General features: G+C 37.0%; 1 protein-coding gene across 3 annotated transcripts in view; it reads left to right on the top strand.

Annotated features, from left to right (window-relative positions):
- BAZ1A (bromodomain adjacent to zinc finger domain, 1A) overlaps nucleotides 1-24,784 on the top strand; it is an 86,738-nt gene that overhangs the window by 1,503 nt on the left and 60,451 nt on the right. For all 3 annotated transcript variants that reach the window (XM_010835287.1, XM_010835286.1, XM_010835285.1), the window contains one exon: nucleotides 10,257-10,535. In XM_010835287.1, coding sequence (XP_010833589.1) covers nucleotides 10,257-10,535 — 279 coding nt within the window. The remainder of the gene's footprint in view (nucleotides 1-10,256; nucleotides 10,536-24,784) is intronic.

Genomic DNA, 24,784 nt, shown 5'->3' with positions numbered 1-24,784 from the left:
GGCCGCCCCCGGTCCCGTGCAGCTAGGCCTTTAGTGTGCGAAGCGAGCCGTGCGCTCTGTCACCGCCTCTTCTTGGTGACTAACTCCCGGCCCCGGGGAACTTGGCGTCTCCGCCCCCGGGAGACCGGGTGAGGAAGAAGTCGGGGCCGGGCGGGGGAAAAGGAGGGGGAGAGAGCCGGGCCCTGGGCGCCCCCTCGTTTTCACTTTCCCGTAGCCCGGAGCGCGGCGGTGGGAGTTGGGGGAGGGGGTTAAGACAAGTTCAACTCCAACCCTAACCAGCCTCTTTATCCCCTTGAGCATGTGGGCCGCCTGACATGTGCCACTCGCTATTGTTTTGATAAGAATCCGGAGCTGCTGCGTGTGTAGTTGCAACCCCTAAAATTTTAGTCCCTTGCCTGGTGTATCCCAAGAGATCGCCTTGTCCTGTGACACCTAACAACGGGGTGTTTCAGATCTCTGTGTTTAAGCAGGATCTCCAAGTGAGAACCTGAATTGATCAATCGCTGAAACAGCCGGACCCTCCCTTTTTCTTATGCTTTATCCTCTCCACTCAGAAGCAATCCTTTTGTGGCTTAGAAACCGAGTGTTATAGCAACCAAATAAATTGTGTGTAGGAGGCACCTTTTCTGAGTAGGGGCTTGATGGAAGGAGGGCTTTAGGCATCTGCACCTGTCTAAGGAATGAGCAGTGGTTAGGAAAGACGTTTCCTTTAAGCTTTTATTTTTAAGCAAGTCTTTTTCTCCAGCTCCACAGGAGTTACACGTAAACGTGTTACATCTAAACAAGTTTTTCAGCACACAATACTTTTAAATAAATAAGAGTGCACATCTTACTCTGCTCCTGTACGGACTTGTTTTGTTACTCAAATAGAGTTCACTCTTGTAACTACTTAAGTGAATTTGGATTAAGTAACTTGACAAGGATGTTGTCTTATTTTTAAGGAAGATTTAAGTTAAAATCCTTGGTAATTCTGAATTTTTTCACACAGTTGTATTTAAAAGTGCCAACAAGATAGGAAATGGGGTTAAATTTCAAACTTTTCTTCTTTCATGTAAGCAGTCATAATTTTTGAGACACTCTTCTTAGAAGGGTGTGTAAATATGACCTTTATCCTCTTTGAATTAAACACTTTTCAAATACTTAGGTTCTTAATAATTTATTGTTAATATAATCATGGAGAAATCCGAAATGCCAAATAAAGGAAGAGACTTTTGGTATTCCAAACCTACCTTCCATTAATGTTAAGGAACTGCTTCCTTTATTGTCTTATGACATTAAAATTTAAAAAGAAAAAAAAACACTAGTTTTTTTTTTGTTTGTTTATTTGTTTTCTGTTTTCTCTGTGCTGAAGTGTTTGGATTTTTGGAAATTACGAGCAGTTTAGAGGATAGGATTGGTTTGGGAGCAAAAATACTTAATCATATATCCTGAGCAAAGCAGAACTGTTTATGACTTTGAATTGCAAAATTGGAAGAAGATTGCCATTTGTGTTAAAATTTATTTGAATTACTTTCTCTTATATGACTACAAAGAGATTTTTCTAAAAATGCATTCATGATGAATGGTATATGGTAGTCTGCAGATTATGGTAATCTGACCCTTGCCACAAGTCTGGAGAAACTGTGATGGAAGCTTCTGTTTTCACTAATTCATTAAATTACATATTGATTTATGTGAATTTGTTTGAAGATTATCCTTTAAGTGCATAAATTTGAATATTCTTTTGTATTTGTCTGAAGATCACTATGCTTACCTATTTGCTCAGGTTTTTGATTTCTTGAATATAGCTTTAATCAGTCTTCAAGATTTTTACAACAGCTCCCCACCTCATTCACTTCCTAGCACAAGGCAAAGTAACTGCCTCTAACTCTGGTTAATAGAGGTTGCCAGTGACCTTTTAATTGCTAACTAATGTTTTGTCTGTCTTACTTGATATTATAGCCTAACACTTCCTCCTTTGTCCTTCCAGCAGCAGTGGTCACCACCTCCATTTTATCTAGTGTAACTTTTATCTGCAGTTATTGCTCTGTAATGTAATGTGTTTGTTGCATCACATTTTCTCTTTTTCTAGACTCCAAATTCTTTGAGACAGGGACTATGACAAAGATGTATTCTTATCATAAGTGTAACCACTTATACAGCTCAAACTCCTTTATTTTTGAACTATGTACTCTAATTAATTGCTAACTCTTGTTTGACCTGCTTTCCACAAGTAAAGAAGACCTAAAAAATAGCACATTAACTGTAGGCAAATGCATAAGCTAGAGTGCAAAAGAATGAAACTGAGCCACTGTCTTATGCCATAAACAAAAATTAACTCCAAATGGATTAAAGACTTGAACATAAGACCTGAAACCATAAAACTCCTAGAAGAAAACGTAGGTGGTAAGCTTCTTGACATAGGTCTTGGCAATGATTTTTTAACCCAATACCACAAGTAAAAGCAAAACTAGTGGGACTACATCAAACTGAAAAGCTTCTGCACAGCAAGAAGTATTAACAAAATGAAAAGGCAGCCTACTAAATGGAAGAAAATATTTGTAAGTCTTATATCTGACAAGGGGCTAATATTCTAAATATATAAAGAGCTCATACAATTCAACAGCAAAAAAAATAACAAAACAATTAGAATTTAAAATGGACAGATCTGAATAGTTTTCCAAAGAAGATATTCAAGAGCCAACAGGTGCTTTACATCATTAATCATACGGGACAGACAAATGAAAACCATAATGAGTTATCATCTCACACATGTTAGAATGGCTATTATTATAATATCAAAAAGACAAAGTAATAAGTGTTGGGGAGGATGTAAAGACAAAGTAATAAGTGTTGTGGAGGATGTAAAGAAAAACAAAGTCTCATGCACTGTTGGTAGGAATATAAATTGGGACAGCCATTTAGAAAAGAATATAGGGGTTCCTCAAAAAATTACAAATAGAACTACCATATGATCCACTTCTGGGTATTTATCCAAAGAAAATGAAAACACTAATTCTTTTTTAAAAGATATATGCCGCCCCAGTGTTCATTGCAAGATAAAGAAACAAACTAAGTGTCCACTGATGGATAGATGGGTAAAGAATACACAATAGAATATTATTCAGTCTTTAAAAAGAACAAAATCTTTCATTTGCAACAATGCCTATGAACCTTGAGGGCATTATGCTAAGTGAAACGTCTGACAGAGAAAAGCAAATACTATATGATCTCACTTATATATGAAACATAAGGGAAAAAATATAAGAAAAATGAAGCTCATAGATAAAGCAAGCCAAATAAAGTACATAATTTACTCTCTTAAATAAACATTTATTCTGTAATTTAGTTAGCTGACAACAACTTCATTAAAATTTTTTTTTTGGTCTGTGAAAATGGAACAGTTAGGTCTGAATCCCAGAAATCCTAGTTTTGTAGGATAGGAAAATGATTTGTATTACCTAGTGACTTAAATCTCCTTAATAAAGTGACTTCTTTTTTGAGGCATTTATACTCTTGGAATGTATTTCCCATCTTTATGTGAGTCATATTTTTCATATACAATGCAGGAATCTCTTCCACAACATCACTGACAAACCAGCTTTATGTTTCAACCTGACTGCAATGAAAAGTGTGACTGGTTTATAAAACATCCTGTTTTCATTGTTCATCAGCTCTTCCCTTGTTGATTCAGTCCTTGCTGTACTCTTTTTGCAGATGAGAAAGCTGGGATTGGGGTAAGAAGAATTAAGTCCAAGATCAGTGTCCAAAACTACCTATATAGCAATTTGGTGACACTAGAGTTCTCACTCACATACCTAAGACTCTAGAGCTTGTGTTCCTATTTACCAACACATAATGCTTATTATATGTTCCCTGGTGGCTCAGATGGTAAAGTGGCTGTCTGCAATGCGGGAGATCCGGGTTCAATCCCTGGGTGGAGAAGATCTCCCGGGGAAGGAAATGGCAACCCACACCAGTATTCTTGCCTAGAAAATCCCATGAATGGAAGAGCCTGACAGGCTACAGTCCATGGGGTCGCAAAGAGTCAGACAAGACTAAGCGACTTCACTAATGCGCACTAGTGAGAAGTGAATGTGTGTCTGGAACACAGTGATATAATTCACATATGCTGTGGAGCCAGTGTAATGGAAACATAGACAATGGAGCTGAAAACTGCTGGGGAGATGAGGAAGCCCTCAAATAGGAGATAACATCTAAGTTGGGTCCTGAAAGATGGAGCCATATGTTTCACCTTTGTTGATTTGTGCTTTAGGCTTTGTCTAGATTTTAAAATTCTGTATTGCTATTCCTCACCTTGCACTCATGCAAAGTTGCTTCAGTCGTATCTGACTCTTTGCGACTCTATGGACTGTAGCCCACCAGGCTTCTCTGTCCATGGGATTCTCTAGGCTAGTATACTGGAATGGATTACCATGCCCTCCTTCAGGGGATCTTCCCAACCCCAGGATTGAACCCTGGTCTCTTGTATCTCCTGCATTGGCAGGCAGGGTTTTTACCGCTAGCGCCACCTGGGAAACCCATTCCTCACCTTAGTGTCATCTGAAGATTTTAGGAGCTTACCTTGTATGTCACTATCTTAAGTCTGACTGAGGCAGCACTAATTGCAAAGTAATATCTTGTTAAAGTGTCTTTAAACTTTATATTTTTAATTAATTGAACTCCCCCTCATCAAAACAAACGTAATTTTCCTCTTGCAGCTTTTTCTGTCTATAAGACATGTTTAGTCTACAATGGCCATAGTTAGCACCTAATCTGCTCTTGTAACCCCTTCAGTGAAAGCAATTGTTAGACCAACCCACGCTGTCTGTTTTAAGTTCATAAACCATACTTTCCATCCATCTATTGCATGCCATATGCTGTTTTAGTCGAGTTATGTTAGTTTTTAACCTATGGATGGGTTTCTCAGTTACTAATTATTTTGCAGATGGAGGAGTTTGCTTATGTCCCTTAGATTTTTTCTGCAGTTTTGTGCTGAATCTTTCTTGTTGTATGTCTAGTTAATAGTTTGGGCCATTAAGTAAATAAAGTATGCTTTGCATTTATCTTTTCTTAATTGTATTTGGTTTCTGTTTTTTATGTCACTTCATTCTTAACCTTATTCTACTAGGTTTTTGGTTTTCCAGATACTCAGCAAGTTAACAGAAATATTGCCCTTAGAAGTGTGTTCTTACCAGTACTTGACCTGGTAACTCAGAAGCAGTTTTTCCTTATGAAATAATAGTAAAGGGCAGGGGTCATCAAACAATTTCTTAAAGGGTCAGATAGTCAATATTGTAGGCTTTCCAGGCTGTTAGGTGTCTGTTGCACCTACCCAACTCTATGGATATAGTGAGAAAGCAGTCATAGGCAATACCTAAATATATTGTGTTCCAATAAAAATAGAAAAACAGGTGGAAGTCTGGATTTGACCTCTGGGCTAGTACTATGCCCATTTCTAGTAAAGAGGATTGTTGAAGGAATGTATTATAGCAATCAGTTGGAGACATAATAATCTATATTAGTCTAAACTGATATAAAATAGTACTTTGTATTTTATAAATTTTTCCTCACAATAATAAAATGTGCTTCTTGGAATTTTTTCATTATTTATAGCCTTATAATATTAAAATTGAAGAGGCACTGTAACCTATCCCCTAGAGTTCAGTATTATTAACAAACCCCCACACATTTGAATGAGTATGATGAATGGGTGAAGAGCAGAATTGCAGAAGTGGAAGAAGTGAAGGTGTATAACGTTAGAGATGGTGCAGTGTTGGCAGGGGTGTTGAATAGGGAGACAGAGCTTTGGGCTTTATTTCCCCTTGCTTCCCACACCACTATGATAGTGTGTCCTGCCTCCCTCCTCCTAATGGTGGATTTTGTACATAGCAGGGCTATAATGTAACAGCAGCTTTGTAGAATAGATAAGCATAAAGGAAACAGTAGAAACCCTTTACAAGAGGCTGTGGAAACCTGGTGAAGTCAGGTAGCTCTACATCACTGGTTGTTGTCTATTTACATGTTTAGTGGAGGTTTGTGGTACTTACACCATTCCTCTCCTTGGTACTTTGAACAGTGATAACAAATCTAAATAACGTTTATTCAGGGAGCTTAGCTCCCTGCTTTTTGATGACCTGGAGGGGTGGAATGAGGGATAGGGTGGGAGGGAGGCTCATGGATGAGGGGGGATATATGTATACATAAGCTGATTCACATTTTTGTACAGCAGAAACTAACACAACATTATAAAGCAATTATACTCCAATAATAAAAAATTAATCAAAATAAATAAGTAGTGTTTTTTGCAGCTCAGTCCAAAGTCTTCTCCCTGCCATGGCTGCAAATACTCCAGCCTGTTAGATACCGACCTACAAAGGCTAGAGCTGTGTTGTCTAATGCAGGAGCCATTGGTTATTAAGAACTTGAAATGTCACCTGTCAGAATTAAGATGCACAATAAATGTAAAATATTTACTGGATTTTGAAGACTTAGTACCAAAAAAAAAAGTAAAATATTTCATTATTGATTACATATTGCAATATTTTGGAATATATTGAGTTAAATAAAATGTATTGATTTCATTAGTATTTCTTTAAAAGTTTTTAAATGTGGCCACAAGAAAATTTTAAATTGTATGTGTAGCTACCATTTTGTTTTTGATAGCAGTGTCTTAAACTAGTTGGGCTTCCCAGGTGGCTCAGTGGTAAAGAATCCACCTGCCGATGCAGGAGATACAGGAGACGTGGGTTCGGTCCCTGGGTTGGGAAGAGCCCCTGGAGTAGGAAATGGCAACCCACTCCAGTATTCTTTGCCTGGAAAACTGCACGTGGACAGAGGAGCTTGGTAGACTACAGCCCATGGGGTCACAAAGAGCTGGACGTGACTGAGCACAACCAGAGACTAGTTAATGTGTAAAATAGCTAGATTTGAAGTATATTTTTCCTTAGAGTTGGGGCTTACCTGGTAGCTCAGTTGGTAAAGAATCTGCCTACAATGCAGGAGACCCTGGTTCTATTCCTGGGTCGGGAAGATCCACTAGAGAAGGGATACGCTACCCAGTATTCTGGCATGGAGAATTCCATGGACTGTATAGTCCAAGGGGTTACAAAGCGACTGACACAACTGAGCGACTTTCGTTTCACCTCACTTCCTTACAGTTGACTGTGAATAAGGAGAGCTGATTGTAAAGTTACACGCAGATTTTTGACTGTGTGGAGATTAGCACCCCTTCTTCCTCTCCTCATAGTGCAGAGGTCACCTGTAAAAGTGAAAGTGAAGTCGCTCAGTCGTGTCTGAGTGAGTCACTACAGTCCACATGTCTCAGACCCCGTGGACTGTAGCCCACCAGGCTCCTCCGTCCATGGGATTCTCCAGGCAAGAGTACTGGAGTGGGTTGCCATTTCCTTCTCCAGGGAATCTTCTGACCCAGGGATTGAACCCAGGTCTCCCGCATTGCGGGCAGACGCTTTAACCTCTGAGCCACTAGATACAGCTTAAATTATTAGAATATCTCATGCACATTAAATATGTGGCTTGGGAACCTATGTTTGTTTCTAAAGGAAAAAGTTCAAGACTTTTTATGAAGCTTTCTAAGTGAACTGCAGTTTTAGGCAGTAAAAATTGAATAAGACCTCTTCCAAGATCTGTCTGTTCATTCATTTTATTCTGCACTATTGATAACCCTTGATTGGGTAAGTCTCTTGCCTCTCACTTAGCTAATAAATTATTTATCTGACATAGATTTTATTATAAAAATCAGATTATATTCATTGTTTTTTCTCTCTCACATATTTTTTCTTCAACTCTACTTTTCCATTTCATCCTAACTTTTAATGCCACTTCCCCCCAAAGATGTTTCCTAGCATTTCTTGTTTGTGCCTGTCTCTCTTTGTTCCCTTCCTCTGAATTCCCAAAGGATATCTGCCTCTGTCTAGTAAAGATAATCACTTTTTACTTTGTATTTTAATGATGTGCACCCATTGTCTCCATTACTGAAAGGTACATACTTCAAAAGGATTTTCCTTTGTACTGAATTAGTCTGAGCTTTCCAGACGGCGCTAGTGGTAAAGAACTCACCTGCCAATGCAGGAGACCCAGGAAATGCTGGTTCAATCCCTGGATCAGGAAGATCCCCTGGAGGGAGGGCATGGCAAACCACTCCAATATTCTTGCTTGGAGAATCCCATGGACAGAGGAGCCTGGCAGGCTACAGCCCACAGGGTCTCAAAGAGTCAGACACAACTGAAACAGCTTAGCATGCAGGCACAGTCGTGTAACTTGGCTTATGTGTGTTATCTCTTTAGATCTCATTTATGTTAAGGTATGATTAGTTTCTCTTTACTTCTGTAGGTTTTATTTTTTGTTGTTCTTGTAGACTACAGACAAATATACAAATGAAACTATCTTAATGGAATTATTCCAAATCTTCTTTGAAAATCAGACCCTACTGTAAGGGTAACCTGGACAGATATACTGATGAGGAAATACGCATGTAATAGTTTTTAACAATTTTTAGAATGACAGTAGAAGGGAAGGTGAATCTCAGGAAGGAGGAAAAGTTAGAGAATTGTGAGTTATGTTGGTTACACATAATTGTTGAAAAGGAGACCAAAATATAGAAGAGGGCAAAATATTTACCCAAATTTTGCCACTTAGAGGCAACTATTGTTAATCTTTTTGCATATTTCTAACCTTTTCCATTTAAAGATATTTTTGTTACAAAAACATGAATACTCATCATAAAAATTCAAATAGAGACTTCCCTGGTGGTTGAATGGCTGAGACTCCACACTCTCCATGCAAGGGGAGTGGGTTCAGTTCCTAGTCAGGGAACTAGATTCCACATGCCACAAGTAAAGATCCTGCATGCCTCAACAAGAATCAAAGATCCCGTGTGTTGCAACTAAGACCTCGAGCAATCAACTAAATACTTTTACAAACGCAAACAATATGGAAATATTTAGAATGACAAATTTTCTTTTCTTCCTTCCCAGTTCCTCCCTTTCTCCATAGGGAACATCTGTTTATGGTATTTGTATAAATGCAAACCTTTGCACATTTTTGCTATTACTATATTAATGCATGTGGAATTATATCATTCAGTGATTGAGTTTTTTCTACTTACTATACCTTAGAAGTCTATCTCTATACTAGATCTCTTGCATTTTAAAAATGACCAAATTAAAGTTTTGAAGAGAAATCAGTGCCGTAGTAAGAAATCCCAACAGTGTAGAAAAACACTGAGTAGAATGGTCCCTTAATCCCATCCCCATTCTGTAGCTGTTACCTTGATTTTTGTATTAATATAACATATAATATATTTTGTATTACAATTCCAGAAATATTTTATGCTTCCTTAAGCCATTTCTCTACTTTCCTTCCATCTTTCTTTTTTTAATTTTAACACAAGTGGACCATATTCTATATAGTTTTGGTAAGCTTTTTTTATGTACTTATTACATTTTTTTTGGAGTATAGTTGATTTACAGTGTTGTATTAGTTTCAAGTGTGCAGCAAAGTGACTCAGTTATACATGTATGTATATCTACTTTAGATTCTTTTCCTATATTAGGTTGTTACAGAGTATTGAGTAGAATTCCCATGCTATTCAGTAGACCCTTGTTAGTTATCTGTTTTATATATAGTAGTGTGTATATGTCCATCCCAATCTCCCCATTTGTCCCACCTACGTTTTCCCTTGGGAACCATTAGTTGTCTTGGTAAGCTTTTACTTTGAAAAAAATATAGGATGGAAGCAAACTGGAAAGTTGTCTTTCCTGTTTACATTATTTAAGAACTCTCTTACTGTTTCATGACTGTGAGTTTTCATTGTATGAAGTACTATAATTTATTTAACTTTTCTCTTATTGTTAGATGCTTAGATTTCCCAGTTTTTCACTATTATGTTAAACCCTTTCAAAATTCATAGCCAAGTGCTTGAATTCAGTGTTTTGACTGCTTTGGAATAGAAAGCTTAAAAATTAGAAGGAAAAAGAAAGGCTGAGTTTATTTTGTTTCACGCAGTTTCAAAACTGATAGAAATCACAGTCCAATTTTGGCCAAATGTACCTTTAAATTGAAAACTATAAATGTCTAGTTTAAATATACTTTTTCTTATGTTTGTATTAATGTATAAATTGACCAGTCCCTAAATTTTTGTATGAGTTATATGATTCTGTATAAAATTTTGCAATAAAGGCTCAATCCTTTGTCAGCTTTTAATATAAAACTTGTGAATGACAGGTAATGCATTTTTGTTTGTGTTTTTGAATCAGTGACTTTTTTGAGCGAACCATTCTGTGCAACAGTCTTGTGTGGAGCTGTGCTGTGACGGGCAGACCTGGACTCACCTATCAGGAAGCACTTGAGTCAGAAAGAAAAGCGAGACAGAATCTTCAGAGCTTTCCAGAACCACTAATAGTTCCAGTTTTATACTTGACCAACCTCACCCATCGTTCACGCTTACATGAAATTTGTGATGATATTTTTGCATACATCAAGGATCGATATTTTGTTGAAGAAACTGTGGAGGTCATTAGGAACAATGGTGCAAGGTAAAGTACTTTTAATTTTTTCTTTTGAATACATACATTCACATTGCTCAGATTCAAAATACACAAGCAGATGAAATGAGGGAAAGCTTACCTTTTACTGCTTTCCGGCTACCATTTTATCCTCTCCCCAAATAACCCTTGTGTTAACAGTTTCATATGTATTTTTCCAAAGCTGATTTTGGTATAGACCACCAAAAGTGTGTACACACACGCACACACACACACAGTCTCCTGCCCCTTTCAATGCGAAAGGTAACATACTGTATTTTATACCTTTTTTCACTCAAAATATCTTGAAGATTGGTCTATTGCTTTATAAACCATTTTCCTTCTCCTTTTCATTTACTGTGTGTTCTATTATATCAGAGTTTCATCTCTCTTTTTTACCAGTAAAAAGATCTTAGATAAATGTATCTACTGTGTTGTCATTAGGTTATCTATTAAATATGCCTATATTTCTTGCTGGGTTTTAGTAGTTCTTGATAAGATGAGGACTACATTTTTGATAAGATTAAGAGAATTTTTGCTAAGTTCTCTTCTTTACCCAGAAAAAAGTGGATTTTTCATATATGAAATTTAAAATGAGTTTGTCTGTGGCACTAAGTTAAAAATTATCTGCTTTTCTGAAATGTTAAGAGTTTATAAAGATTGGCTAGTCACTGATACTTATTATAGTAATCTTTATTTGCATTAAAACTTTTTATACCCTCTTTTGAGGCAGTGACTCTTTTGGGATGCCTTTTTTCCCCTTCTTTGTTAACCTGAATGCAAATTTATTTCTTTTTGAATTTTAAACTTCAGCAGCCAAAACTTATTATATATGTTCTTAATTATATGTCAATAATTATGTTCTTTATTATTTTATTTTGAAGAATCATCATGAATTTATGTGTAATTTCAGAATAATGTCTTTAATATAATCCATTTCATTTATTAAATGCTACTCTATGTGAATGTTAAAAAGCCAAAAGATATTTATGTTTGAATTTGATTTTGGTGAATTACTGAACAAGTTCTTTTTTTAACTGTAGAAGTAAAAAATGGTAAAAATTGAAACATTTTTCATTTGTCTCCTGACATTTAGTAAAAGACGTATCTTTATTTTCAAGAGGAAAGATTGGTATGTCACCAGTAATCCCACCAAGAACATACCAATCTGTATTACGAAAAGGGCCTATTTGAGGATGAGGGCAGTTTTTTTCTCCTTATAGTCATTATTTTATTTGACTTACGCCGATAGTGTTTTTTAACTCACAAATCATTGCGATACATTAACCTTTAACACTAGGTTAAATATGGCTTACATCTAGGAATATAGTTGTTTAGTGTTTTTTGCATAGCTTTTTTAAGTTGTACCAACTGTCTTTGGCTTCAGATAATTATTGCTTTAATCACAGTAGTAAACTAGGATACATTGTAGAAATGGGAAATCTGAGAGTCACAATTTTGTTGATTATTCATTAGAAACACTCTTCTGCCTTATGAAGCTTCTAAATGGTAAAGTATAAGAAATTGATATTTATCTGAGTAATTTAAGGCTTTCTTTTTTTTTTTTTTTTTTTTTTTTAAGGCTTTATTTTCATAATACATATTGGCTGTTCTTAATCTGCGTGTGAAAGGAGAAATCATTGATGACTCAATCTTTATTTTTTGCCTTTAGCAGCTGGGTGGATGATAAGATGCAGAGACCTCAGGAAGTAATACTGCCAGAGTCTAGCCTTCTGCACTGTCATCTCAGGCCCAGATATTTCTGATTGCTCTGATTTTGTCTTTCATCCACATACTGCTTAGGTGATTCATGAGTGTCACTTAGAGGGTAGACGCTAGTTATTGGGGATGTAAAAAGGATTATTAAGATGTCCTTTAAGAGTTCAGTTAAAGGAGAGACAAACATGCCAACTTGTGGGATATTAAAAAAAAAATGTGAATGAGGTGATTCAGGAGCAACCAGGTCCAGAGTGACTGTAGAGGCTAGGCCTGGGTTTCTTCACGTTAACATTGATTATTTTGGTCTTTTCTTCTTTGCCAGATTTGATGATATCTCAGTATTTAATATGCTTTTCAGGTCCTTTGCTCATTTTTCTTTTGGTTTGTCTGTGATTAGTAGATTTGTGAGAGGGCTGTTAAATATGAGGCATATTAAACTCTTTGTCACTTTGTTGCAAATATTTTTGTTTCATTTTTTGCTTTTTTTTAAATGTTCAGTAAATGTAAAGTTAAAAAGACTTAAAAAATATGTAAAAGGAATACTAGTAGAATTAAGGAATAATGAATAAAAATTCAATAAATACACATTCACCACTTGGTTTTAATAAAATATCTTTGTCTTTGATGTTTGTTTATAGTTTGAGAAAAAGTATAAATTTTTAGTTTTATAGGAAGCAGAATTGTGTGATACTGAAGGTTTAGGCTTTGGAGTCAGACTGACCTTGCTGGACAAAATATTTTCAGGTTTTTGTGAGACTAAAATGAGAGCGTGGCTGGAGCGAGGGTGGGGGGTTTGAATTGCTGTATAAATAGAATATAGTGGCATTTTACTGGGGAAATAATGCTGCTTTTGGCCCACAAGTCTTATATGCAAGTTAGTATTTTTCTTCTATTATTGGCTAGTTTTTCTATTACTTTATATTGTAATTAAGCTTCAAGCCTGACTTGGGATTTCTGCAACTTTAGGTACTATTTTCTGCGTACACCCTTATCTTTTCACCTTTTTCACTTAAATTTCAGTTTAAATAACTTTAATATATATTAAACTTGACTAAATTTCCTTTGGTTGGAATTGTACCACCGCCATCTATTTATTATGGGCATGAACTTGGACAAACTCCATGAAATTCAAGGGAGAAGCCTGGTGTGCTGCAGTCCATTGGGTCACAAAGAGTTGGACATGACTTGGTGCCTGAACAACAACAACATGTATTTGTTACTTGCGCCCATGTCTCCTGCATTGGCAGGAGGATTCTTCACCAGTGAGCCATCAAGAAAGCCTTTGAATTCAGTTCTGAGGTGATGATGCTAGTGGTAAGGTTCTGGTGTCCTCTGGGTGGGCTAGGGCAAACCTGGCTTCAGTGATGAGAGAAGCATCACATTGAGTTTCCTCAGTATCTCTGTTGACTTTAACTGCAGGCTCCTGTGACCTTTGTACCTAATTGTGTCTTGAGGCTTATCCTTAGGGGACTTATTTGGAGAATTCAATGGATTTCTTACAGTGCCTGAGAAATAGCAGGCTCTATCTTCATGGGGATCCATAGGATCCACAGTATGAGATATCTGTGTTCCTACTTCCACTTGCCACTCTCTGAAAGTTAAGAGTGTGAAGTTAGGAGAATTTTCTTGCACAGTGCATAAATTTTTATCTACCTTTGCTTTTAAAGTTTATTGAGATATAATATTCACACACTGTAAAATTCGCCCAGTGTACAACCCAGTGGGTTTTAGTTATGTGACTGTTTCCGCTATCTAATTCCAGCATATTTTCATCACCCCAGTAAATCCTGTACCAATGAACAGGCCCTCCCAACTGCATTTTCCCTCAGCCCCTGGCAACCACTAATCGATTTTCCATCCCTATGCATTTGTCTATTCAGGATATTTCATATATATGAAATTATAAAGTATGTACCTTTCTTTTCTGTGTTTGGTTTCTTTCACTTAGTACAATGTTTTTCAGGTTCATCTGAGTTGTAGTATGTATCAGTATTTTATTTCTCTTTATTAATACTGCTGTATGGATTTATCACATTTTGTTTATCCATTCATCAATGGATAGATAAATTTGAGTCATTTCCACTTTTGGACAATTATAAATAATGTTGATATAAGCATTCCTGTACAAGTTTTTGTGTGGACATATGTTTACAGTTTTCTTGGGTATATACATAGAAGTAGAATTGCTCAGTCACATGGTAACTTAGCATTTAAGGCATCTTCCAACTTTTCTAAGCAGCTTCATCATTTTACATTCCTGCTAGCAATGTATGAGAGTTCCAGTTTGTCCATGTCCTCACCAAGCCATACATATTTATTATTGTAAATCTTTTTTTAAAAAATTAGTTTATTTAAATTGGAGGCTAATTACTTTACAATATTGTAGTGGTTTTTGCCATACATGGGCATGAATCAGCCACAGGTACACATGTGTCCTCCGCATCCAGAACACCCCTTCCACTTCCCTCCGCACCCTATCCCTCTGGGTTGTTCTAGAGCCCTGGCTTTGAGTGCCCTGTTTCATGCTTTGAACTTGCACTGGTCATCTGTTTTACTTACGGTAATGTACATGTTTCAGTTCTGTTCTCTCAAATCATCCCACCCTTACCTTCTCCCACAGAGTCCAAAAGTCTGTGTCTCTTTTGCTGTCTTGCATATAGGGTTGTCGTTACCGTCTCTCCAAATTCCATATATGTGCATTAATATACTGTATTGGTGTTTCTTTTTCTGACTTACTTCATTCTGTGTAATACGCTACAGTTTAATCCACCTCATTAGAACTGACTCAAATGTGTTATTTTTCATAGCTGAGTAATATTCCATTGTGTATATGTAACAACTTCTTTATGCATTTGTTTGCAGATGGACGTTGTCCATCTGTTTTGTTTTACCATCCTAGTGGGTGTGAAGTGGTTTCTCTTTGTAGTTTTGATTTGCATTTCCCTAGTGGCTGATAGGAGAAGGCAATGGCACCCCACTCCAGTACTCTTGCCTGGAAAATCCCATGGACAGAGGAGCCTGGTAGGCTGCAGACCATGGGGTCGAAAAGAGTCGGACACGACTGAGCGACTTCACTGTCACTTTTCCCTTTCATGCATTGGAGAAGGAAATGGCAACCCACTCCAGTGTTCTTGCCTGGAGTATCCCAGGGACGGGGGAGCCTGGTAGGCCGCCGTCTACGGGGTCGCACAGAGTCGGACACGACTGAAGTGACTTAGCAGCAGCAGCGGCAGTGGCTGATAATGTTGAGCATCATTTTATGTGCTTATTGATCATTTGTGTATTTTCTTTGGAGAAATGTCTACTCTGGTCCTTTGCCCATTTTAATATTGGGTTATTTATCTTTATTACCGAGTTCCAAGAGATCTTTGTGATTTTGGGTACAAGTCCCTTAGCAGATACGTGATTTGCAAATATTTGCTCCCTTTTTGTGAGTTGTCTTTTCATATTCTCGATGGTACCATTTGCAGCACCATTTCCCTTTGCTTTTAAGCTTTTGTATCAAAAGTATCTACCTTTTGTTTCTATCTCTGTTGGCAGAATTTAGCAGTGGTCCTAAAGACCTCTTCATCCATTAGAATTAGATTTACTGGAAAGAACATGCTACATTACAGAGAAGTGGATGGGCCCCTTCTTAGGCTGAATTATTTCAGTATGGGTACTCTGGATCTCCTCACTTCAGTATTCTTATTGTCTTATTTATCTTTAGATATCCCTCCCTCCTTTCTTTTTTGCATCTTAGAGATTAGGTGCTTCCCTCCTCACCAGAACTTTCTGTTTTGAAATTAGCAAGCAAGCTGACAGATTCTTCTAGAAGATCCTTTGTCATTTCTGTGTTAGATAAAGAGAACAGCAGGCTACCTTACTGAACCACACCAGATTAGTTCTTTATATGCCCATCTGCATTACCACCAGCTTGCCTGCCAGTCATGCTGAAATATGTTTTCTGCTACTTCCTTGGAGCCTATGGGAGAAGTGAAGGGATGAGTGGTCTTGTGAAAAAACCACCAAACAGTCAGGTCTGTGAATTCTTAAATAACTACCAGATGTTTGTATATACATTACATCAGCAGATATGAAGCAGGGACTTATGGTTTCCATTTACAGATGAGGAAACAGATCCAAAGAAGTTGTGATTTTGGGGGGGGTAATTTTTTTTAACATATATTTACTGATACCTACTGTTTACTTACACTGGTTCCAGACACTGGAGATTAAGCAGTGTACAGAGCGGAGTCATGGACTGTCCATTCCAATCTTACAAGTCATAAATGGTAGGATTTAAATTCAGATAGGCCTGACTTACAAAATTATTTCTTTCTCTGTATCACTGTGTCCTTGGTTTTGGATTCTGCCATTTGTGATTAGCTGTATGGTTCTGTGCAAGTGATTTAAACTCTAAGTTTCGGTCTTTTTTTCATGTGTTAAATGGACCCTTGACTTACAGGGTGGCCTCATGGGATAAAATGGCATAATGAATGTGAACTTTTAAAAGCTATATTAATATAATACTGTCTTTGCTGTAATTGTCTTGTTAGCATTTGAATGTGTTTATCAGTGGCCATGCAGTTGTATTTTTTTATTTATTTTTAATTGAAGGATAATTTCTTTACAGTATTGTGTTGGCTTCTGCCATACCTCAACATGAATCAGCCATAAGTATACATATGTCCCCTCCCTCTTGAACCTCCCTCCTACCTCCCATAGCATCCCACCCCTTTAGGTTACAGAGAGCCATGTAGTTTTAGTGTTTTATTTTTGTTTGTTGTCACATGCTAGTAGTGATGTGAGGCTAAACAGTAGGCGCCTGGGACACTGTAACTTGGAATCAAATTTCTGTTACAACTCTGAAAGGAAACCCCACAGTTAAGAATTTCTTAGAAAGACATAGTTGTTTGTTTTTGAAGACAGTCATCCCACATTTTTATGTTATCTTCTAACAATGCTACACAAGCAGATTTACAATGCTATAGAAGCAGATTTCAAGACATCCAAGTTTCAACTAACTTTACCATCTTTTTTTTTAACCACCTTGATAACCATTGTTTAATGAAAGGTTAGGAGGATGATGAGCTAGAGCTCAAATTCTTGCATGATAAACTCATCTTTTGTCCCTAAGCCTAGAACTAGAGAATTAAATTAGGAAAAAGGAGGTAGAAATCACACAACAAATAAACATTTTGGACTGTTGAGTCATTCAGTGTAAAGAAAAAACTATAGAGTTTGAAAGAATTTTTAAAAATGAGTCAGAATTATAATTTTATATTTGGTAATTTTTTTTTTTAGTTAAAGTAGGCTTTGGGCAGCTTGTTTTCAGGCATTTTACAAGCACAGTCAAGATGTTCTGGGAGCTGAAAGATTCATAGGAAATGCGAAACAACAGGTGTGAGAAGGTACTTTTAAAAGCAGATATACTGACAGCAGCAAGAAATGGCACCTTAAAGGAGGAGATGGACTAAACATTAACTCCAAAATATACTGGCCTGGCTCAGTGTATATTTTGATAAAGTTTGAAGACATTGCAGAATGGCAGTATGCTGGATGCTTTCATTTTAATTCTCATGATATTGATGGGTGACTCAGAACTTCTGAAAGGTTATTTGCATGTTGGTATTTACCTTAAGGAGTTGAAAACTTATGTCTACATAGAACCTGCACATAATTGTTTCTAGCAGCTTTATTAATAATTGCCAAAAGTTGGAAGCACCAAAATATCCTTTAGTCAGTGAATGGGTAAATAAATGGCAGCACATCCAGACAATGGAATATTAATTCAGTGCTAGAAAGAAACGAGCCTTCAAGCATGAAAAGACATGAATGAACCTTAAATGCGTATTACTAAGTGAAGCCATCTGAAAAGGATACATATGGTAGGATTCCAACAATATGACTTTCTAGAAAAGGTAAAATGTGAAAAAGATCAGTGGTTGCCAGGGGTTGAGAACGGTGAAATGGAGATGAATAGGTTGAACTTGGAGGATGTTTGAGGCAGTAAAAATACTCAGTGGTGCTATAATGACATATTTGTCCAAACCCATAGACTGTATACCACCAAGAGTGAAACTTAGTAACTGTGAACTTCAGCTGATAATGATGGTCAGTGTATGTGCATTGATTATAGCAAATGTTACTTCTCTGGTGTGGGGTGCTGAAAGAGGAGGAGGTTATTCATGTGTTGGGGCAGGGAGTGTATGGAGATTTTTGTGTCTTCCTGTCAGTTTTGCTGTGAATCTAAAACTGCTCTAAAAAAAATGGTCTTTAAATTTTAAAAAGTTATATACTCTGCTTATTAAGACTGAACTTTCTCATTTTTTAAAAATCTGCTTTTTTCCCCTATAAAAACTCACATGTAGCAGAGAAAAGTGAAAGGTGAACGCCTGGAATACATTTCCCAAATGCTCCTCTCAGAGATAACCATGGTCAAAAAAAATAGTGCACAGTTTTTGGGGGGGCGGTTTGTATATAACACTAAATTTTTTTCTTTTAAAGTAACTTTTTCAGTTAGTAATGGTTTGGATAGCTTCTTATATTAGAAAACCATGCACACCGTTTCTAACTGATTTTTGCATAAACTAGCTAAACTGTTTAAAAAGCTTAATTGGAATATTGCTTTTTCTGAGGGTGGAGAAAGTTATTTCGTTTGTTAAACTTTGTGTGAATTTGCTCTTTGAAAACAATGACCTACATTTTCTTTCACATAATCTGTGACTTAATGACAGACCTTTTCTCCAGTGTAGGTTAAATCAGTACAAAAGCAGAATTGGATTTGCACCAAAGAGTTTCCCCTGTAGCTAGATTTTCCAAATACTATCCCCAAACTAGATTTAACATTTCGAAATGTTCTCTAATTAAGCGTAAGAGACTATAGTTCAGTATGGTTTTTAGAACTGCTTTGTAAAATGCAGGTTGTGAAATTCCTTTTAATCTTACAAACTGATATCAATTTTGTCATGAAATAGGGACCGACCACCTAGTTCCTAGAACTCTTATCTATTCAACTATCAAGGCGCATTCCCTGTGGCTTTCTGTGTTTCATTGGTGCGTTGCTCCAAGCACTTTTGTCTAATGAAGTAAGAGAAGATTAGCACATAAACCTAAAATATAGAGAGTAGTACTTGTTATATATTAGAATTGGAAATGAGAAAATGAACTTTTTTTTTTTTTTTTGAGAAAATGAACTTTTTATCTTTGCGCTCTTTTTTGTGCTAACCTAAATGATATTAGTGAATCATAATGCATTAATTAAAATGCGTTAATATTAGGACAAAGGGAAATACTAAATATATTGAGGAGATAAGAGGAACATAAAAGGTGTAAGTAAGGAACAATACAGTTATTTTGATTTAAACAATATGTGCTTGGATATCAGTGACTGGATCCAGATGAGATTAATCCAAGGAGAAGTTTTCGGAAAAGGGTTTTTTGACTAGAAATTTGAAGACAGAGAAAAAATTAGCAGAAAGGATTGAGGGGGGGAAGGCTTATTTAGGTGCTAAGATAGAGTGTATAACTTTTATTGGGCACACCATGCAGCATACGAAACTGCCTTGACCAGGGAGAGAACCCATACCCCCTGCAGTGGAAGTGCAGAGTCTTAGCCACTGGACCACCACGGAAGTCCATAGTATATAAATTTTAACAACATATATTAGTTAAGTTTATTATAGTTCTTTCAGATAAAGGCTTTCTATTGGTCAGCTTACTCTGCTGCCCTTTTAAGGTCAAAGTTCCTGGTTCTTAGGCAAGGAGAATCCTAAGGAACATCCCTAAATTGATGTTTCAGTCTTTAATTGCTGATGACCCTAGTATGTTGATGATATAATTATTAATAGGGGAAAAAAGACTATTTGGGACAGCTGTTATTTCTTTGGAATTCTAAGTTAGAATGGAACCATATTCTTTAGATGTATATTATTGTATATACCAGAGACCCAGACTTACAACCTGACTACCATATTGTTGCAAGCTTAACAGTTAAAATTTAGAATTCTTATTTACTTGTATAATAATGTAAATTGAGAGGCCATCCTGGAAAACACTTTTTATACCCTAAAAATCCCTATTAAGTAGTCACAAAGACAAATGAATTTGTCTTTCTAAACATGTTTAATTCAAATAACATATAAAACTTCTGTTGTAAATTTTCTGTATGGACTCAACTGCCTGATGCTTAACAAAATAGTTCAGTTAAGTTTGGACTGATCATATAAACGTATTCATCTTCTTCAGTGTTCTAAGGACCTTCACATTTGCATTGGCCATTAGGAGCATCTGTCTAATGCCTCTCAAAAGTCTTTGATAAATAGGTGTGTGTGTGCATGCTGAAGTCTCTTCAATTGTGTCCAACTCTTTATGACCCTATGGACTGTAGCCTGCCAGGCTCCTCTGTCCATGGAATTCTCCAAGTAAAAATACTGGAATGGGCTGCCATGCCCTTCTCCAAGGGTGGTTGGTATCTGTGGCAGTTTCTTTATTAATCCCTTGTGCTAACACGAAGTCCAAGAGTCAGCTGAGTCTCTGCCACGACTTATGATCTCTATCAAGGGAGTCTTACTTGTAGTAAGACAAGTGATAAAAATGGGGGACGGCAAGTAAATTGAGGTCACCTCTTTTCTTACATAAAAGGAAATCAGTGTTTACTTCAGTTCATGTCTTGTTTAACTGATTAGCAGCAGGATGTCAGTAGAATGGTAGTAGTCCTAAAGTTCTTAGTTCACTGTGGCCAGAGAATATTAGAGACAAATCTCACAAAAGAGAGGAGACTATAGCTACTTCTGCCCTGAAATCTCTGTTAGGAATAAAAGGGAAGTCCATTTTTATGTGGTTGTTACACAGGCTCAGGTCTGGGAAATTAGAGGCCTTCTGAATAAAATCTCTCTCCTACATCATCTTCTACTTCCTGTCTGGTCTGTTCCATTTGGCCAATATAAGATCACAATGGTTCCAAATAACTGTTTTGAAAATGAAGTTATCTGTCTTTCTTAGACCAATTCAGAGACTATCCAAAAATAAAAGTTAAAGAGAACCTAGAGAAATGACATAAGCTAAAATAATTTCCAGTGAACGGAAAAGGGGTGATAAAAGTACAAAAAAAGTCTACTCATCACTAAAGGCCAGGCAAGGTCCTTTGTTTAACTTAAAAACATATGCCAAGAGAGTAATTCTGAGCAGATATTGGCATACCTTTTTAAAAATAAAGAGCCAGATAGGAAATAGATAGACTTCGATGTCCATATGGTCTCCAGCACAGCCAGCCAACCCTGCTATAATAGTGCAGAAGCAACCATACGTAATATATACGTGAGCTTGGCTCTATTCTAGTAATTATTTATGGACACTGAAATTTGAATTTCATATTATTTTCATGTGTCACAAAGTATTCTTATTTTTATTTTAAGCCATTTTAAAATGTAAAAGCCATTCTTGGCTCATAAACCACACAAAACAGTCAGTGAGTTGAATCTGGCCCTTTGACCATAGTGTGCTGATTCCTGGTAGAGAGGAAAGATTACTTACTGCTTTAAAAATGGTTCTAGAAAAAAGTTTCCAGAGATCCCCTTTTAATCTGGAACCTCAGAGTATAGCATAAAGAGGTGGCTTTGTGTGGTGGAAAAAGCTTTGGGAACCAACCTGAGTTAACTAGTGTTGGGAATCTTTGCTCATCTGTAAAACAGTGTCTCCATTCGTATAGAGGTTGTATTTGGTTAGCTTTTGCTGCATAACAAACCATCCTCAAAACTTAGTGGCATAAATCAATAAACATTCTCATGTTTCCTAGTTGACTGGAATGTTCTTATTATCTGGAGCTAGATTGTCTAAATTGCTTACTCTGGCCTTACATGTCTGGGGCCTCAGCCCAGGGTGGGTATTTTCTTGTGGTCTCTTATCAAGAGGCTAATCCAAACTTGTTCCCAGGGTAGGAATAGAGTTCCCAGCAGCAAGAGAAGGCAAAGCCGCAGTGTGCAAGCACATATCAAGCCTCAGCTTGCTCCATGTTTGCTGGTGTCATAGACCACTGCAAGTCACACGAGCAAATCTAGAGTTAACGTGCGAGGGGATCAAGGAGGTGGGGGCCATAACTGCAGTAGTCTGTCACAGAGGTTAATATTTTTTGGCGCCCAGCATAGTGCCTGGCACATAAAGCACTCTGTGGATGCTAGGTCCTTCCTGTACTTGTCAGAGACAAGTACTGCCAGCTGTGATGACTCATCTTTTCTTGTAGCCAGTCACTAATTTTCTTACATCATAGTTACTGTTCTTCCGAGTTCACTATATGACATTTTAGAGAGATGATGGCAATACCACTAAGCTTTTGAGAACTTACTATATGCCAGGCAGTGTTCTAAACTTTTAACTTAGACTATCTTATTTAATTCCCACAGCAGCCACATGTGATAGGTGCCCATTTGCTCATCTTACAGTTGAGGAGTTCATGCACAGAGGTTAACTAACTGAAGCTTGCCTACAGTCACAAGCAATGATGTTATCAAGCCCAGGCAGTTCTCCTCTGTAGGAGGAATGAATGTGAAAAATTACTAAAAGAGAGCCCTGAAGCAGGGTTGAAAGATTATAAATTGAATGTGCTTATTGATTACTGTTTACTTTTCACTTTACTTAAGCATTTTATAATTCTGTCAAAGTGTGAAGCAACATAGGATTGTATATGATGTGGTTAGATTAAGCTTTTGATCATTTACTCTTAAGACTGACCCATATTGTTGAATGTCTGAAAATTAACACTGTCTTATGATTGTTGATTCAAAACGAAAAAAGCTCCTGCATTTAAACAGGTTCTTCTGTTTATATTTTTAACCATTGTGCTTATCAAGGTGCCTTAATGATTTTACTTCTGCATTCTGGGCTATATAAGCTTTCTTCTCTTCAAATATTTTGCTTGCAGATGAAAGAATGCTTTTGAGTGGCAACAAAAGATGAAAATGACTGCAAACATGGGGAAAATAGAATTTTAATTTATGTATTGTTTTTCTGTCTTTTGGCACAGTTTCAAGGGATGAAAAATACAACAGTGTATGACTTTTTCTTAGAGGTGGTAGGGAATATTCTGGTTTAGTATTATACAAAGCCAGATTTTTTGTAATTCATTTATTGAACATTGCATGCTCAGTTTTGTTGTAGGTATTGGGAAGAGGGTAGTGAATAAGACAAGGACTAGGGACTTACATTCAAGTGCAAGAGAGAGAAACACAAATCAGGATAATTTCAGATACTGATGAGTGCTGTAAAGAAAGTAAAACTTGATGGAATAATTTTGAGTCATTTTTTGTTTTAGTCACTTAAATTCAATTCTCTGAAAATCACTGTGTTAGATGCAAGTGTTAAGTGTCAGAAAAACATAGTACTTATTGTTCTCTTAGCATTATGTAGCCTGTTGGTAGTAGGAGTAGAATTTTTAGGGCAAAGATAAGCAAAATACTTACCTTAAATACAAAATACTTATCAAAATACAAAGATAAGCAAAATATGTGTCACTAATGAAAGAGTGAATAAGATAAATGCATTACGAGGACATAGAGGGAAGGAGAATGAAGGAAGGGTAGTCAAAAGATGGGCTTCCCTGGTAGCTCAGTGGTAAAGAATCTGCCTGCCAATGCAGGAGATGCAGGAGACGTGGGCTTGGCCCCTGGCTCAGGAAGATCCCCTGAAGAAGGAACTGGTAACTCTCTCCAGTATTCTTGCCTGGGAAATCCCATGGACAGATGAACCTGGGGGACTGCAGTCCATGGCGTCACAAAGAATCAGACAGGACTTAGCAACTAAACAACAACACTCAGAAGGTACACACTTCCAGTTATAAGATAAATAAGTACTAGGAATGTAATGTACAACATGATGACTATAGTTAACACTGCTCTATGATATACAGGAAAGTTGTTAAAAGTAAATCCAAGAATTCTCATCACAAGACGAATTTTCTTTTTTTTTTTTTACTTAGGAAATGCTGGGTGTTATATGAGGTGCTGAATGTTAGCTGAACCTATTGTGGTAATGATTTTCACTATATATGTAAATCAATCCAGCATGTTGTATGATTTAAGCTTATATGGTAGTACAGGTCAGTCCAGTTCAGTTCAGTCGCTCAGTTGTGTCCAACTCTTTGTGACCCCATGGATTGCAGCACGCCAGGCCTTCCTGTCCATCGCCAACTCCCGGAGTTCACTCAAATTCATGTCCATTGAGTCAGTGATGCCATCCAACCATCTCATCCTCTGTCGTCCCTTTCTCCTCTTGCCATCAATCTTTCGCAGCATCAGGGTCTTTTCAAATGAGTCAGTTCTTCACATCAGGTGGCCAAAATTTTGGAGTTTCAGCTTCAACATCAGTCCTTCCAATTAATGTTTAGGACTGATTTCCTTTAGAATGGACTGGTTGGATCTCCTTGCAGTCCAAGGGACTCTCAACAGTCTTCTCCAACACCATACATAGTTCAAAAGCATCAATTCTTCGGCACTCAGCTTTCTTTATACTCCAACTCTCACATCCATACAGGACTACTGGAAAAACCATAGCTTTGACTAGACAGA

This window comes from Bison bison, unplaced genomic scaffold, assembly GCF_000754665.1.
Source record: "Bison bison bison isolate TAMUID 2011002044 unplaced genomic scaffold, Bison_UMD1.0 scf7180017864041, whole genome shotgun sequence".
In the NCBI taxonomy this organism is placed as follows: Eukaryota; Metazoa; Chordata; class Mammalia; order Artiodactyla; family Bovidae; genus Bison; species Bison bison.
Note: the sequence above shows the minus strand (reverse complement) of the source record. Positions and strands in the feature narration are given on the sequence as shown.